This window comes from Glycine soja, chromosome 8, assembly GCF_004193775.1.
Source record: "Glycine soja cultivar W05 chromosome 8, ASM419377v2, whole genome shotgun sequence".
In the NCBI taxonomy this organism is placed as follows: Eukaryota; Viridiplantae; Streptophyta; class Magnoliopsida; order Fabales; family Fabaceae; genus Glycine; species Glycine soja.
This window is the reverse complement of record NC_041009.1, coordinates 44,001,538-44,018,381: the sequence shown is the minus strand read 5'-3', so window position 1 is coordinate 44,018,381 and position 16,844 is coordinate 44,001,538. Positions and strand designations below refer to the sequence as shown.

The 16,844-nt window shown below is 30.3% G+C and overlaps 2 protein-coding genes across 2 annotated transcripts; both read right to left on the bottom strand.

Moving 5' to 3' along the window:
- Window positions 1-1,061: 1,061 nt before the first annotated feature.
- On the bottom strand, window positions 1,062-4,602 carry LOC114423427 (GDSL esterase/lipase At5g55050-like). Its single transcript, XM_028390186.1, has 5 exons — window positions 4,213-4,602; window positions 3,218-3,363; window positions 2,510-2,743; window positions 1,952-2,198; window positions 1,062-1,509 (listed from the first exon to the last, which is right to left on the bottom strand). Exons 1-5 carry the CDS (start codon window positions 4,460-4,462, stop codon window positions 1,289-1,291), a joined length of 1,098 nt encoding a protein of 365 aa, XP_028245987.1. The 5' UTR covers window positions 4,463-4,602; the 3' UTR covers window positions 1,062-1,288.
- Window positions 4,603-9,332: 4,730 nt separating this feature from the next.
- LOC114423426 (probable tetraacyldisaccharide 4'-kinase, mitochondrial) lies at window positions 9,333-14,682 on the bottom strand. Its single transcript, XM_028390185.1, has 8 exons — window positions 14,471-14,682; window positions 14,222-14,345; window positions 12,918-13,151; window positions 12,518-12,667; window positions 12,147-12,356; window positions 11,367-11,426; window positions 9,754-9,834; window positions 9,333-9,641 (listed from the first exon to the last, which is right to left on the bottom strand). Exons 1-8 carry the CDS (start codon window positions 14,644-14,646, stop codon window positions 9,474-9,476), a joined length of 1,203 nt encoding a protein of 400 aa, XP_028245986.1. The 5' UTR covers window positions 14,647-14,682; the 3' UTR covers window positions 9,333-9,473.
- Between the last annotated feature and the right edge of the window lie 2,162 nt (window positions 14,683-16,844).

The window sequence follows — 16,844 nt, the reverse complement described above, 5'->3', positions numbered from 1 at the left end:
ATCTATCTCTTTCTTTTATTTACTTATAAAATTTGTTATATTAACATAAATTCTCTTTTTAAAAGAAAAATACTATCTATCTAACTTGACTTTTGCATATAAGAACTTATGTTAAATTATGTAAGGGGTTTCATAAGCTTGATTTTATGATAAATTATGTAACTGGCTTCAATAATATGCATTATGCAACATGTATGTGTTAATAATGTAGTTTATTTGTTCTTTTTGAAATGTTATTGGAATAATTTGTCATATTCCTTGATTATTTTACACTGAGACGCCTCACTAATGTCATCATTTATACAGTTTGTTTTTGGATACTGGATTGGGTTTCTCCTGGCTACAATCTTTTGGGATTATAGTCCTTCTCTGCTTCCACTCACATTCTTAAAGTTGAACTTAATTTTACAAAACAGTTAGTAATAAAAATTTTACTATTTAAAATGAACACAAATTGGTCTCAGTACTTGAACATCTTGTGAAGGTACAGTGTTGGGGATTATTCTATACTTGTTATCACCAATTTAACTACACATTTTCACAAATATCTATAGGGATAGAGAGGTTTTCTTTTTTCCTTTTTACCTTCAGTGGCACATTCACAACTAACACTAATCCTGTGATGCTTACAAGAAAATATTTAAGCATGAGTTTGTCAATAAAGTGACTGCCTATAAAATCACTGGATATGCTAGCTATTTGAAGTTTACATTCTACTCAAGTAATATTAAAGAAAAGTTTCACATTCTGTTTGTGTTAATGTAAACTAGCATATTTCAAACTTTTGTTACAGTTATAGAATACTAGAAATGAGTGTTTTTTTTTTAATATAAAAGTTCTGTATAATGTGTAATCTCCTTTTGATTGCATGTGACTAGTCAACAGTCTTAAAAAAGGCATATTTGCTGTTTGTTTTGAAACCTTTGAACTGCTTATTTTATTGGATCTTATTAAAATTTAGACTTAATTATATTTTTAGTCAGTTAAATCAGAAGTATATTTTTGTCAAAATCAGACGCAAATAATATAGTGTATATAAAAAAAGAACCAAGGATGCAGAATTTAAAGCGTACGTCAAGACATTTTTAGTAAATATAAAATAAATCACTTGAGCTAAAAGTTCATAAACTCACTCTTTCGTACAATTAGATTAATCCAAATGTTTAATCTAATAAGATGTTTTTTTTTCTTTTCATTTTTGGGTTCCAGTGTGTTGCTTGATAACAAGTAACCCCACAAAAAAGGAAAGCACATTACAAAGGACTAAGTGACTAATTTATTTGCCAATTCAGATGGCCAGTAACTGTTCCATATTAATAGGAGATATGTATTTTGAAGGTCCATTAAAAATTTCATCCACAAAGATGCGAGCAGCTGCCTCTGTAGGATGGAATGCATCCCAGAAAATATGGTCTTTTCTATTGGAACAAATGCTCGAAATTGGCAGGCATGGAATTTGGGCATTCAACTCACCAAGTCCACAACATGCAGCTTTCACATTAGCAAATCCTGAAAAAAGGGACATAGATTCCTTGTAAAATTCTCTTTCTCCTCATTTCAATCTTAGCAACTTTCTAAACTTGATATATTCTCTAAAATTAGAAATTATCAGAAACATGAAATCAACAATAAGGATTAGTTTTTATAACAAGTTTTGTAAACTGATTATAAATATACAATTTAACATTAAAATTGTTGTGGTAACTTTTAAGTTTAAATATGTTTTTAATTATGGTAAATATGACAAAAGTTTGTTTTATTTCCTGAAAAAAATTAGCAATTTTTTCCTATAAATTTATTTTTTATATATCATATTTACAAGGAGTAACAAACATATTAAACCTATTTTTTATCAAGTATTTTAAAAAAAGTTGTCTGTGTTATGGTGTCCTATCTCCCAATGTCTAGGCTAACAATGTAAAGGGATGTTGAACAATGTGTTAATATATACCGTAAGAAGCTGGATTGTGAACAAGGTCTTGGATGGCAGCATAAGTATCAAAGTAAGAGTAACTTATGTCTTTGTTCTCCAATTGCCATTCCTTTAACATGGATTGAAGAGCTTCATTATATTTAACCGACAAGTCATTGGCTTCAGAAACACATTCTGTTTTGTTCTTGACCCTGTATGCAGGGCAGCACCCAATTGCACCAACACCAGCAATCTCAAATTTCTTTGCACCATTGTTGTATAATCTCTGCCAAAAATTTGCCAAACCAAAAGGAAAAAATATATAAACAACACAAGTTAACATGATTTTAGGAATGGTTTCACAGTAAAAATTTGATTATGCGTCCAAAATTAATTTTGAGTTGAAGTAAGTTGAAGTAATTTTGGGTTAGATAAAAAAATATTTAAGTATTACAGTACTATTAACTTGATTTTAAATAAAAACATTCAAATATAAATCATTTTAGTTCAAAATCAATTTTATTCGAAATCAATGTTAGAGCACTCAATCAAACACAATCTAAGTAGCTGCTTGCTATTTACAACCATTTTGTTTACCTGTAGTTGCACTTTTAATGTGGAAGCCATGGAATCCACGTACTGCTGAGGGGTGTTTTTCTTTTGAAGATCCTTTGAGTCAAAGTAACCAAAGATATCATTGCCACCAATCACCACAATGAAGATGGACTTTGAGAGGTGTTTCCCGAGAGTAGATGCTCCTATTTGTTGTATCAGTTGTTCATGCACTTGTGAGTAGTAGTCCACTTGCTTTGGCAAAGGTATTGATTGCCTCTGCAAGAATTGTCATCCAGAAGGGATAGCTCAGCTGGGGGAAGATTTTCTTAATTTTGTCATTTTCTTATCATTCTGGGAACATATGTTCTTTTTCTTGGTCGTGTACTTTCTTTTTAGGTTGAAAGAAAAGTTAGCAACATAATCTTTGATATGTTGTTTATTGTTTGGATGAATTTCATATTGACCTAACTAATTAAATAATGAATGAGAAAAAAATATTATATAATCTAAGATCATTGCATTCATGTTTATGGTTCTAGTCAATTTTCGCATGACATGTGATTAAGTTTTATTGACTATTTTTGGTAAATTGAAAAACCCAATTACATATCACAATAAGCCAATAAAATGACTAAAACCATAGATAGACATGTGATAGTCCGGACCATACAATAATCTCTTGTCGATGAGGACATGATCAGTAAAAACAAAAATTGGAGGAAGAAAACAGAAAATTAGAACTCTACTTACAAATCCTTTATCTGAGGCATTAAATATTCCAGCACCTCCGGAGGCAAAATTAACACCACCCAAGAAAGATACGTTCTTGTTGTTGTTGTGGACCTTAGATACTAGGGAGAGATAAGGTGGAGAAGTAGGTAGGCCCAATTTTTCAGCTGCAACCCAACCATTCATTTGATGCAAATATTAGTAAAACACAATTTGTAATTTTGTATCACTATTATCAATATGCAATTATGCAAGCCTCAATAAAAACAACAATAAGACAATCACATTAACTTTTTTGGTTGTTTATGTACAATACAAGTTTTCTTTGCCTCCAACCTCTTGTCTCCTAATCAAGGAGAAAGAATGTCAATGTTTTATTTCCCTCCTTTCTATACACAAAGTGCCTTCTTTTTTTTCCTTTTGCTTGTGTCCATAAAGCATATATATTTAAATTATATAAACTTTTCTGAAGTCAATACACGAAAACATGTACTAATGACTCCCATGTTGATGACCCTTTTATGCCTTTTGAGAGCCATCCCACCAACCATGATTTTCTTACAGGAGAAAACATTGCAGAAAATAAGGAATATGTGGCTTAAAGTGTTGCTCACAAATTTTTGTCCATGGCAGATATTTAATTCCAAAAAAAAAAGTAGCCAATTAAAGATTCCTAATTATAAGACTTGTAACTTACTAAACATGTAGTAGAGGAGAAACATGCAGAAACTATACAACTTAATGACGTACAATACTAAGAAATAAATGAGATTAGATAGATTTCAATGAAGAAACATCTCACTTAAGCTGGCTTTAAAAAAGAAAAGTGATGATATTCTCAAAGTTTAATATTGAAATAGAGAAGAAGAGAAGCTAAATATGAGATTATTGCAAAAGACCAAGAATGCTCTTAAAAAGATTATCATATTTAAAGGTACTTACCTACAGTAAAGTGAACAATTTATTGTATGAAAGTTTTGAAAAACAATTATATAGCCAATTTTGAATCAACTTACCAATTAAATCTGCAGCATTCTTGCCATTGCTAAATCTCCCAGTGGGTTTCTTAGTTGGAAAATCAATGCCATAGTGAGGAAGAATTGCCTTTTCAATGGAGAGACTCAAGTAATTGTTGTTGCCAACATCAACAAGTGAGTCTCCAAACACATAAACTGCTGGAGCCTTTTGAGCCTCCAAGAAACTAAAGCTGAAGATGAAGAAAGAGATAAAGAGAAGGGAATTTCCCATAACAATTCTGTTGCCCATATTGGAATGATCCTGCTGATTAGAATTAGCGTGTGGAATTAGAGAAGGGTTGGCTAGAGATATAAAGATGCAAAAATCAAAAACTTGACAAGTGTAGACGATGGTGTGAAAAGAAGAATTTTTATTGAAGGCTAGTGAGAACTGAGAAGTGACACTGACTATAGTGACAGATTGTGGAGCAAAGACTACCCCAGATATTCAATGTCAACCAACTTTGGTTCATATTGTTATAAACTGGTGATAGGCAAAAATATAAATTGTCATTGTCATATGGAAAAAAAAATCTTTGTATACTTTCTCTGTTGCTGAAATCTCTCAAGTTCTGGGTAAGTTAATCCTAATTAATGTTCTATGGTTCTATGTAGTTGGAAATCCTTTTAAGTACATAAATAAAGCATTTAAAGCACCCAATGCATCATTTGATACATTAAATTGATCAATTGGCCAAAGTTAGGTACAGATAAGTGAGTACCTTTACTTAATTTATTTTTTATGGTTTAATTGAATGAATGTGGTTGTTTTTTTTTTTATGTGGCAATTGAATGACTTTGGTTGATAACCTGGGACATCATTGGGAAAATAACTAGAATTCCAATCACTAAAAAAAAAGGAAATCATTAACTGGTATCCCGGAAGTTGAAGAAAAACGTACTTATATTAAAATATAAATTTATTTAACATTTTTTAATAATTGAAAATATTTAATAAAATATGGAGAATGATCAAGTTAGTTCGTGAATAACTCTTGATAGAGTTATTCTTTGTACATATAGAATGTTATTAATTAAACTACTAAATGAAAAGTATTTATTGAGTAGAATAAATCTATAATAAATTAAATATATATTTGACACTTAATTAAATAAATTTGATTTAACACGTAATATACTTTTATAAGTAAAAATTAATTATAAAATAACATAATTTAATTGATGTAACTTTATTAACAACATACATTAAATTCATAGAAGAGAATCTATATTTCATCCTATAAAATAATCTTTGGGAAGGAGTGAACAACTTTAAAGATAACATAACTATAAATGTTCGATTTATTAATGTACATGATCATTAATCAATGTCTACATATTCAACAATTAAATTTATATGATTTAATCCCTAGGTAAGCTTATATAGCAACACTTATGAATAGATGAGTTATCTCTTGCTCCTTTTGTCTTAAAATAAGTGACATCCTAAGTTATATTTGACAGAAATCAAGAAAAGTTAATAAATAAATCAAAGAGAATAGTATTTTAAAAAACTAATCTTATTAAATAGATGAAAGAAAATAGTATTAATATTAGATTAAAAAATTAAAGTGATATTTATTAGGGGTATTGGTGGGAAAGAGCTATTAATGTTAATCTTAGGATAATTTTTCTCAACTATGACACTTATTTTGGAACAAAGGGAGTAATTGGTACTCTGTTTTCTTGGAAAATCTCATCTCCTGACTTCTAGCTAGGGATGTTTACGGATTGGATTAGATTGATTTTGAAGGAAAAATCATCTTATTCAATCACTTTGGTTTTCTTAATTCATCATCCAATCAATTTTGTCTAAAATTATAATCTGATCCAATCCAATTCAGAGCAAACTTCATGAATTTTTTAAAATTTACTCTATTTATTAATTAAAAGGATGTCATTTTTGTTTTTATTTATAAGACTCGAATTTAAAATTGTGTTTGTTCCTTTTTATAAAACTCAATTTATAATGTTCTTTGTGTTAATTATTTTTAGACTAAAAATATTTCTCATTAAAAGAAGAAAATATATTGACAAACCATTAAAAGAGATAGAAGCATTAATGATAATTATAGTTTAAAAAAATTATAAATTTAATCCAAATTTATTACTATCAACTAAATTAACCATTTTTCCTAATTTTAATAAATTTGGTAATTGAACCTTTTATATATAGAAATGGAGGGGTGTAAAAATATGATTCATATTCTTATTTATATATCCTTAACATTTTAAGGGAAGCATGGTCTTGTTAATGAGGTATAGAAGTGAACAGTGAGAAATGTGAAGCCATAATGATAATGGGACAGACCAACCCACTATATTAGCCACCGACATGTGTACATATAGAAGACGAAAAGGAAAGTGGAACTCATGTTTCCTGATTAATGTTTGACTCCTCCAGCAACGTGTCATCTACTGGCCAAAATTCAAATTCAAGTAGGACAAGTTTTAATACAAAGTCTCTCTATAGTCTACACTACTGTTTATTATGACGCGCCATCATTAATGCCATTTCAACTACAAATTAAATTCAACTTTTAAAGTTTCAAATACTCCGGAGTAATTTGTTATTTTATACTACTTAGTTAAGCTTTTGCATCATTTGTATTAAACACGTTATGATTTAACCTACTAAAATTGATCTAGTGGCGAAAGAATTGAGGTAAATGGACCAGGAGTTAAAGACGTATATTTGGATACGCATGATGATTTGTTTTGAGAAAATAATTATTTTTAATTTGCAGAGTCTTCTTTTCATAATTCATAATTTCATATTATTTCTCAAAAATTCATAATTTCGTATTTAATTTGATGTGATCAGTGAATATTTAATATTCTATTAACTTCAACTCATACTTATATTTTGAGTTTCTTATTTAAGATTCAACTAATTTTTTTCTCATTCAATTGGTCCATTTTGAAAGTAAAGTGATTGCTACTTTATATTCGGAAATCAAACCCCCAATCTTGGGTTAAGGAATCTAAATACCAAATCACTTATTCCAATAATTTTTTATAATTTTTATTCTTCTTATACACATAATAAGTATCGGTATTTATATGGATTTTATTTTATCATTTTCAACATAGATAAAATTATTCTATCTGTTTTTTTATATATAATTTTCGTTAATAGATGAAAGAAATTAAGTATAAATAAATCACTAATATTCAACTGGGTAAATTAATAGACCCATTTAACAAAACTCCCGTAATATTGCAATATTGACGATATTAATAGAAGCAGAAGGAGAACTATTTAATTGTAATATTGTTATATGATTGAAAATTATTGATTTTTATAGTAAATATTTTAAAGTCACATTTAAGGTAGTTTTTAATTAATATTCTAAAAAATTCACACTGATGTAAATCAAAATTAAAGTTTTCAATTTATACTGCAAGCTAAACTATATTGTTGCTAGTTGCTACTAACACGATACTTTTTATTTAATTGAAATTCCGCATAATTATTTAATTAAATATAGTAAAAAGTTAAAACATGTCCCATCTTGTCACAACTATCACTATCGATCAGTTGGATACGTGTTACTATCATATTTTAAACCCAATGTTAACGTATTATTTATTATAACTTGTGATATCTATCTTGATGTGTATAAATATTGTGATATCTGACCTTAAGGACGCATTTATTCGTGGTCAATTACATTACTCCCCTCTCTGTCCCAATTGACAATTTAGGAGGTTTATAATGACACATTCCGCGTTGTTTGACTTTGCGACTAGTATAAAGAAAAAAAATATTTATTGGTTGATAAATAAATAAATAAGAAAAACTCATAAAATAAACGTTTGCTAATAATGATGTTTTGTTGTTGATGCGATTTACATGGTGTTACAGCTATTTAATTAGCTTTCTCTTAAAGTTCGTTTTTCTACAACTTATGTTTATTCAATTACTTTCTGTAACTTTAGTTGAAGTTATCGTGTAATGTATTGGTATATAAATACACAAACTTGTAATATTCAAGTTAGTCTGAATGAATGTTCAACGATAAGTCCTAATTGCTATCCTTTCTTTTTTTTGAAAAAAATATAAATTATATTAATCCTAAAATGATATAATAATAAATAGGACATACCCCGCGGCTAGAAAAAATTAAAAACCTCCCTAATACAAGAAGACCTATATCAAGATGATAAAGTAAATACAACAGGTACACTTGTCTATACATAATTGTTATTATTTCTACCTTGAGTTCTTGCAGTATGGTGTCAAAGCTTGAATGTTTAAAGTTTTGCTATGTTAATATGAGCCATTAAATCTTGAGAATCTTTGAGCCCTTATTTTCTTCGTCCTGATAAGAATTTATGCTTGATAGTAGTCTCAACATCTCTCATCAGGGGCAATTATCATTCTTGGTCAAGAGCGATGATTCTTGTTTTGAAGTCAAAGAATAACATCTAGCTTATATAGATCGAACTCTTCGCAAACCTACAGCTAAGGGTCCACTTTTTGCATCATGGGACAGGTGCAATATTATGGTCCTATCATAGACTAATCAGGCCTTAAATTCATCAATTACAATTACAATGTGTACTCTGGATGGAATATGCTTTTGAGGTCTCGAAGGATCTCAAGGAAAGATATTATTAAAGACATGTGTTCAGAACTATTGAATTACGAGAAAAGATTGTTCACACTCAAACAAGAAAGGGGATTAGATTTTGATATGAATTTGAACTCTACCTCATTTGATTGTGTAGAATGGAATAAAAAAGAATGGAGAATAAATAATTAAATTAAAATAGTATAATAAAGGTTTAAAATTCACACAATCTTGAAAATTTCCTCTTCTTTTTTACCTATTTCATCTCAACCAAACCAAGGGTTAGTGTCTGTCCTATATAATTGAATCAAGTACCAAAAAGATTAAAAATTGACATTTTACACTAAATTAATCCTTGAAGTTATGAGTATTGTTCAACTTATTTCATAAAATTACCGAAATCAGTCACTCTAATCTCTAAATACTACCAAATGAGGCCCCTTATTGTTCAATTTCATATACTAACAGAAATTTTATATAAAGTAAGATCGGGTATTGAAAAAAATCACTACTGAATTTGATCATTAAAGAAGACAAAAAAAGTAACTAAATAATCCCTCGATATTATATATTTGAGATATTTCTATTACATAATTAGTCACTAAAAAAACACGTATCAACTTTGTAAGGCCCCTTATGTAATTAGGAAAACAATTACCATCAACAACATATAAATATCCAGGACTAGTGACGTAGTGCTGGAGGCAATTCTAATTTTAAATGGTCCTTCAGAAATTTCTTAAAGCTATCCTCTGTGCTTCCTCTATAGGGCAGAACCTTCAATGCAGAACAGAGAACAAAAACTTTAAATGGATGCAATAGCTTAAGAATTTCTGGGTCCCTATCATAATCCTGCAAAGAAGATATAATTAAGGGGTCGTGATTCCCGATACTAAAAAAAATATTTAACTAAATACATAGTTACATACACAAGAATACGAAAATGGGAAGTATGTCTACATACCTTTTCAGTCGTTACAACAATTGGTTTGGGAACAAACTTCCCATCTAGTTCTCCAAGTTTGGCTCTCATCATCTCAATATCCTGGATTAATTGAGAATATGGTATACTAGCATCTTAGTCAATGTAAAACTAAACCACATAAGAAAATCTTTAAATATGTTTTTTTGCCTATAAAATACATAAAATTCAGATTTGTCCCTGTAAAAATTTTCATCTATTTTTTGTGCCTGTGAAATTAAAGTGTACTATTTTTTGGCTGAGAATTAGGTTTCGGATGAATCCGAACTTGTGTCTGATGACTAGGCACATAAGTTGCATTACCCAACCATACACTGACACGTTTTAAACACTAGTGCCCTCTCTCTCTTCATCAGATCTATTTTTCTTTTCTTTTTTATTATCGTCATCCAACTCCTCCACCGCTCCTTCACCGTCGGCCAGTTCTCCACCGCCACCCTCTGTTGTCCCTCAATAACATCGTTTTTGTTCCTCCCTTGCGCTTCCCGAACAGCCATCATTGTAGTCTCTTGCTCCTTCGTCGTCGCCATTGCCGCCATGATCTTCCATGTGACTGCGAGATCTGCTTCGTCTCCGTCTCCGTCTCCGTCTTCGCAACATTGTGCTTGCAAGATTGATGGTTATGGTGAGGAAATTGATTGGAAGGAGGAGGGTTGGAGAGATGGGTCTGTGGTTGAAACGTTGAGGTTTTTGTTGATGGGAGGGGAATCTTTGATACTGGTGTAAAAGTGCAGATAGGGGAAAGTTAAAGAGGTAGTTGAATGGATGAACAAAGGGGTCAAAGCTGGTGCTAGTTGCTTTTAGGAGTGATCTCATGTTGAACAACATGGTGATTGAAATGTATCGGAATTGTAAAAGCATGATTGATGCACATAGGGTGTTCGATCATATGCCCAACAGGAATATGGATTATTGGCACTTGATGATGCACGACTTTGCAAATAACACCAATGGAGATGATGCCTTGAATAGTTTGAGCATATGAATGAGTTGAGTTTGATTTTAATTTGTTTTTTTTTTTATTGTTCTTGATCTAGATTGATTCTAATTTGTTGATTTTCCTGGAGGTGAGTGGTAAGGCGCTGTTAGAGAAAGGGCCAAAGGGGTTTCTTGCACTTTTTTATAATTTGTTTCCTGCAATTTGTGGCAATTTTTAACCCCAACAAATTGTGTTTTGATTTTTTCTAATGTAATTTGTGACAGTTTTAAACCACCAAAAAATTATATTTTAAAATTCAAATTGAAAATTATATTTTAAAATTCAAATTGAAAAATGCCACGTAGGTTTGGATTCGTCCAAACCTAACTCTAGACTAAAAAATTACATTTTAATTTTGCAAAAATGAAAGTACGGACAAAAAAAAATTGCAGGAACGAAAAAACAAACTTTGATGAAAAACATATTTTAGCCCATAAGAAAATTCAAAACAAATTAATAAATAGAAGTATGCAGGATTCAAATATGATCCTCAAGCAATTTTCTCACAAACACAAACTATTGTCAAGTTTAACAGCACAGCAGCAAAAAGAACGCATGACATGGTATTCATCGGTCAACAAATTAGTACTTTCAAATTCAGGAGAGAAAAATGTACCCTGACATGGAATATGTGATGATCACTGAAATCTATTCGATCAACATAAAGTGCTCCCATCTGCATCAAGTTATCTGCAGTTTAGAGTCCAGATAATAAACACAGACAAAAGGGGTTCGTGTGTGTCACTCATTATGTCTAGGACACCCATTTAACCGTTAATGTCTTTCAATTCCATAGAAAGTACTTTTCTAGTATATACTACTATAATATATAATATATTAAACACTAAACAGTTGTGACAAGAAGCTCACCCACCTAGTTAATCATTTTATTATTTATTGTTATTTTACTTATACTAGAATCCAATGTTAAGAAATTTCACAATTTTAGATAAAATGGTAGATAAGCCTAAACATGTTAAAAACAAGGCTTAATTACTAATTTGATCCCTAAATTATTTAAAATGGCTCAAGTTGGTCTCTAAATTTCCAAACACTCCAATTAGATCCTCTAATTTTTAAAAAGGCTTCAATCAAGCCCTTTTCGTCAAATTGAAACTGAAACCGTTAATGAAAACCGTCCTTATTCGTAAGTAAAAATTGCCAGAATTTAGTGGAAAGGACCCGATTGAAGCATTTTTAAAAATTAGAGGACCTAATTGGAGTGTTGAAATTTAGGGACCAAATTGAATCCATTTTTAATAATTTAGGGACCAAATTAGTAATTAAGCCTAAAAACAAAACAGGCAATGAATATGTTTGTGTCTAGATTGATCTCCAATAATTATCATCAAAATAAATTTCATTTAGTTAATGAAAGATTACTAAGGAGGAATACCTTCTGAATCTGCTTCACAAAAGGCTCTGCAGAACCAATAGCAGAAACACATAATATATTAGCTTCATGAAGAGCCGTCAATGGTATTTCGGCATTGATAGTTCCCACCTCAAATAAGTAAGTAGGATCCAATTTTGTTAAGAAAATAGGAACAGACTTTTTAATCCCTAGGACCATAGATTCAATATACTTGAGAGTATGCTCAGAAACCTGTTCACCCAAAGTACAATTTTCAGTAATATGCCATGTTTCTAAAACTCAGTAACATGTCACCTAAATGAGCAAACCCACACTGACGAAAGAAAAACTAGCCCAAAAAATTAACCAATTTTTTACTTGAAAAAGGAACAACAAATATTGTTTTAACATACCAAGTCTGCATGATGGATTACAACGGCATCTGCTCGACTAAGTGCAGTCAAAGGTTCCCTTAAAGGTCCACGCGGCAGCAGTTGAAGGTTACCCCAAAGAGTCAATCCATTAACCATTACAATATCCAAATCTCGCCACAAGCTCCAGTGCTACCTTACGTGCAAATAAATATGGTTTAGAACAAATACCATATCCAGGAAAAAAAATCTTAATTTCAAACATTTGTGTCACAAGCAGCAAAGCATTAGCTAATGAAATGAAAATGAACATAACTATTGGAGCAGATCTCAATAGGGGAACAAGGTGTTTTCAGGATCATGGATCGCCATTAAGAAGAAAATCATGGAATAGTATATCAACAAAGAAATAAAAAAAACAGGTGGAGAAGAGTTGCATTACCTGCATTGCATCATCAAGAACTACAACTCCAATTTTTTCTGAATCAACAGAATCCTGGACCTTCTCATCAAGGTACTGTTTCTCATGCCATGAACTCTTACCAATATCAACGTAGCCATATTTTTGGATCAAACGACTTGCAACAGCAGCTCGATTGGCACCAACACCAAACTTAGTTGGTGTCCCAAGTAAATGCCTCCGAAGCATGTTGACTTCATCCCCACCACCATAACCCTGCATGAAGAAGAAACACAATAAATCAAGCTAGGAAACTTAGCAAAATCAAAATGTTAAATGAACAGGCATTGATTGATTCAGTTTGAATTTGACATGAGGGTGCAATATCTGCAATAACTCAAAAGAGCAAGAAAAACCAAGAAAATCAATCATAAGTCATAACCAATTGTCATTGTTTTAACATGGAAGCAAATCCTAACGGTATCGCAAAACAATACACACTTCGGCCATTGTAACATTTACTTATTAACCAATTATCAAACTAAATTAAGCACTCATGCACTTGCATTCATAGCTATCAAAACCAGTTCGGACTAGCTGAGTAGCTGATCAAACCGATCTGACTAAGAATCAATGATATAACTGGTGGTTGGATTGGAAATGTTATGGAACCAGTGTGACTTGGTGTAATACAGACAATTTTTTTCTTACTGAACTGGTAATCTAACAGGTTTTCAAGTAACCTAATACATTATAAAAAAAATTGGGATTTTATACATTAAAAGGTTGTTTCAATTTAACAAGTAGTATTGAATTTGTGAATATGCAATTGTCTTAAATACTGGCTTTGCCATTGACAATTGTTCTGCCCGGCTCAAATAAAATTATCTCTCTTGGAAGATATTTATGGTCTCTAACAAAAAAAAAATACTAGTCATGAATTTTTTGAAAAAGTTTAAATATATGCTTTTTATGCTATTCAAGCTACGACTCACGTTTTGTCCAATGATTCCAACCTGTCTAGGTTCGATAAAATTGCTCATAGTAATCAACTAATACATAATCACAAAGGTACAAACAAATTTATTTTTATAGGCAAATGTTAATTTTTGCAAGCAAAGGGAATTGAACCCGCGATCTCTCCCCTCTTCCTTTCTCCCTTAACCATCCAACCAACCTTATATTCATCTAATCAAATTCATCATTGGTCAAACAAATCGTATGCTTTTTCAGCTCATTTTGGGAAGAACAGTCACTTGTCTTTCGAAATTTGAAGCAAGAAGAAACCGTGACAGCTAGAAAACAGGGGAAAGTAATAAAAAAAATAAAGAAAAAGGAAAGAATACCCTAGAAAGAACGAGGGGTGAAATTCCGTAATGACAAAAGCAGAGAGCGATGAACTCCACCATCGGCGTCTTCCCATTGCCTCCCCAACTCAAATTACCAACGCTGATCACCGGAACCGGCAACCTATACACACAAAAAATAGTTATAGTTGGTTAGGTAGTTAACTAAGGTTATGTTTGGATAAAAAAAAAGGGGAACGTATTTTAGGAATTGTCTGAAATTCTAAAAAATGTTAGTTAGTTAGTTACCGGTGGAGTTGAAAGAAGCGGCGTTGGTAAAGTGAGCAGCGAAGCGAGACAGCGAGTTTGTAGAGAGATGAGGCAATGGAGAGGAAAGGGACGAGAGAGCGGTGAAGAGGAGGAAGGTGAGAGAGTGTTTGAGCATAGGCTATCTCGTTTACCACTCTTCTCAACTTCTCCATCATCAACGTCTGTTGTTTTCTTCCTCTCCTTCTTTCTTGTCATTTTCATTTTTTGAGGACCTTTTTTGCCTCACCCTACCCTAACAGGATCATTTACAGATTCTAGGAGTGATCTTAAGGTGGAAAGTTCTAATGGATTATAATTTTAAAAGATTATTTTTGTATAAAAAAATTTCGTGAATTTTAAAAAATATACAAGAATGTAATGATTTTTAAAATTTTTAAAAAATATGTTTATGATTAGGATTTTGTAGTTCATATTTTATGATTAACAATAGGTTTATTTCTCTTTAATCATCAATCATATTATAATTGTATAAAATTTATACACTACAATGTCTCCAATCGTAAGATTACTTGTGGTCATTTTAATCCCATCAAACAAAAAATATTCAATAATTGTTTCAAATCTCATTTATATATTTATCCACTTATATATGAATTAATTTTTTTATTATATTCATACACACACACATATATATATATATATATATATATATATATATATATATATATATATGTGTGTATGTATAAGCACGTAATCAAGATGTTCCTGAATTCAAAAAATTGAAAAATCTCACATCACACATTCTAGGTTAACCATTGGTTGAAAGAATGAAAAAATCATGAATGTCTATCGCTTTCAATAAAAAAACAAAGATTATGTATAATGAAAAAAGAAAAATATGTCAATTTGCAAGAAAAGAAAGAAAGTCTCATAAAATCTTGAATCTTGGTGAGATTGTTTAATGTGTATTTTTTCATAAAAGTCTCATAAAATCCATTAAAATCCATCATAAAAAAGAATCCATTGAAATCTATATACTTTTGAATAACAAAAGACTTCTTCTAAGTTGTAAAAAATCATAAATAACAATCAACAAATTTTATTAAATTTTTAAAAAAATCCTAATAACCTTGATTGAATACAACAAGACATATTTTTATTATTGAAAAATCTTGATTGAATACATCCCCTTAAGGGGTGTTTGGTAGGGAAAAGTTTTTTCATGGTTGGATTCACGTTTTTTTATAGAAAAAATAAAATAAAATATGTCTGGTTCACCATAAAAAGTATTTAGATAATTTTTCTAGGAATTAAAAAATTATGATTTTTACTAGTTATTTTAATTAGGTTAAATTAATTTTTTAGATTTAATTTGATCCTTTAATTTTTTTCAGGTTCAATTTAATCTTCTAATTTTACAAATTGATTCAATTTGATGATTCAGTCTAAATGGTAATAAATCAAATTTTGTAATAGTTCAAAATGATCACCAAATAGTCTTAAACCACAACAAAATACATATTTTCCAAAAACAAAATCAATTTAAAAAATTGGAGGACAAAATTGAAAAAAAAAATAAAGGATCAAATCAAACTCAAAAAAAATAAAATTAGAAGATAAAATTGAACCTAAATAATAAATTAGAGAACCAAAAAATCAATTTAACTTTTTAATTATTCATCACATTAATAAGACTAATGTGGTATTTTTATTGTAATAAAAAAATTAATCCTAAAAAAGAAAAAATTTCACCTCTCCCATGGAAAGTTTTTCGGGGAAGAGAGGGTGTTTGTAGTCTAGCTTGTTTTAATTTTTGTTAAAAAAACCATCGAAATAGAATATAAAAATTATATGTTTTCAAGTTTGAAACTAACATCAAATTAGAACAGTTTTTGTGGTTTATTTTGGATCAATTTTGTAGTGTAAGAGTAAATTTAGAAAACTGATTTTAAAACTAAAAAATAAATCAACAAGAGCATTATAGCTAAAATAGATATTTTTTGTCTTGTGCCAAAGATGAGAGTCTCTTTCAACTCATTGAATCATTGTTATGCATGACTATGACTTCCACAAGAAAATTTTAATACATAATAAGAATTGAATACAAATCTTTGACTAAATAGATAATTTATCCACGTATAAATGTATCATAGCCTTGCTAAATTAGGTATTCTAAATTTCTAATTCATTAAGTTTCCCTAAATTCTCAGAATAATGTTATATAAACTTGAAGCAAGTTATACAAACAAAAATGGGGTCATTCTCTGGCATCAGTGACAATGAAACGATGACCTATGATTCCAGCCCTTATGCAATTAGAAGGGGTGGGGTAAGTTGAGCTTTTTGGCCATATAGTTTTCTTTTATGTGTGTAAGAGGATGGGGTACCCTTGTACCTTGTGCCTTTTGTTTTG

Excerpts from the sequence above, each read along its gene's own strand:
- LOC114423427 (XM_028390186.1), bottom strand. The coding sequence starts at position 4,462 with ATGGGCAACAGAATTGTTATGGGAAATTCCCTTCTCTTTATCTCTTTC. Across the intron at positions 2,199-2,509 it reads CATTAAAAGTGCAACTACAG|AGATTATACAACAATGGTGC; the intron begins GTAAACAAAATG and ends AATTTTTGGCAG. Across the intron at positions 1,510-1,951 it reads TCACAATCCAGCTTCTTACG|GATTTGCTAATGTGAAAGCT; the intron begins GTATATATTAAC and ends CCCTTTTTTCAG.
- LOC114423426 (XM_028390185.1), bottom strand. The coding sequence starts at position 14,646 with ATGATGGAGAAGTTGAGAAGAGTGGTAAACGAGATAGCCTATGCTCAA. Across the intron at positions 14,346-14,470 it reads CGCTTCTTTCAACTCCACCG|GTTGCCGGTTCCGGTGATCA; the intron begins GTAACTAACTAA and ends TTGTGTGTATAG. Across the intron at positions 9,835-11,366 it reads ATCACATATTCCATGTCAGG|GATATTGAGATGATGAGAGC; the intron begins GTACATTTTTCT and ends CAATTAATCCAG.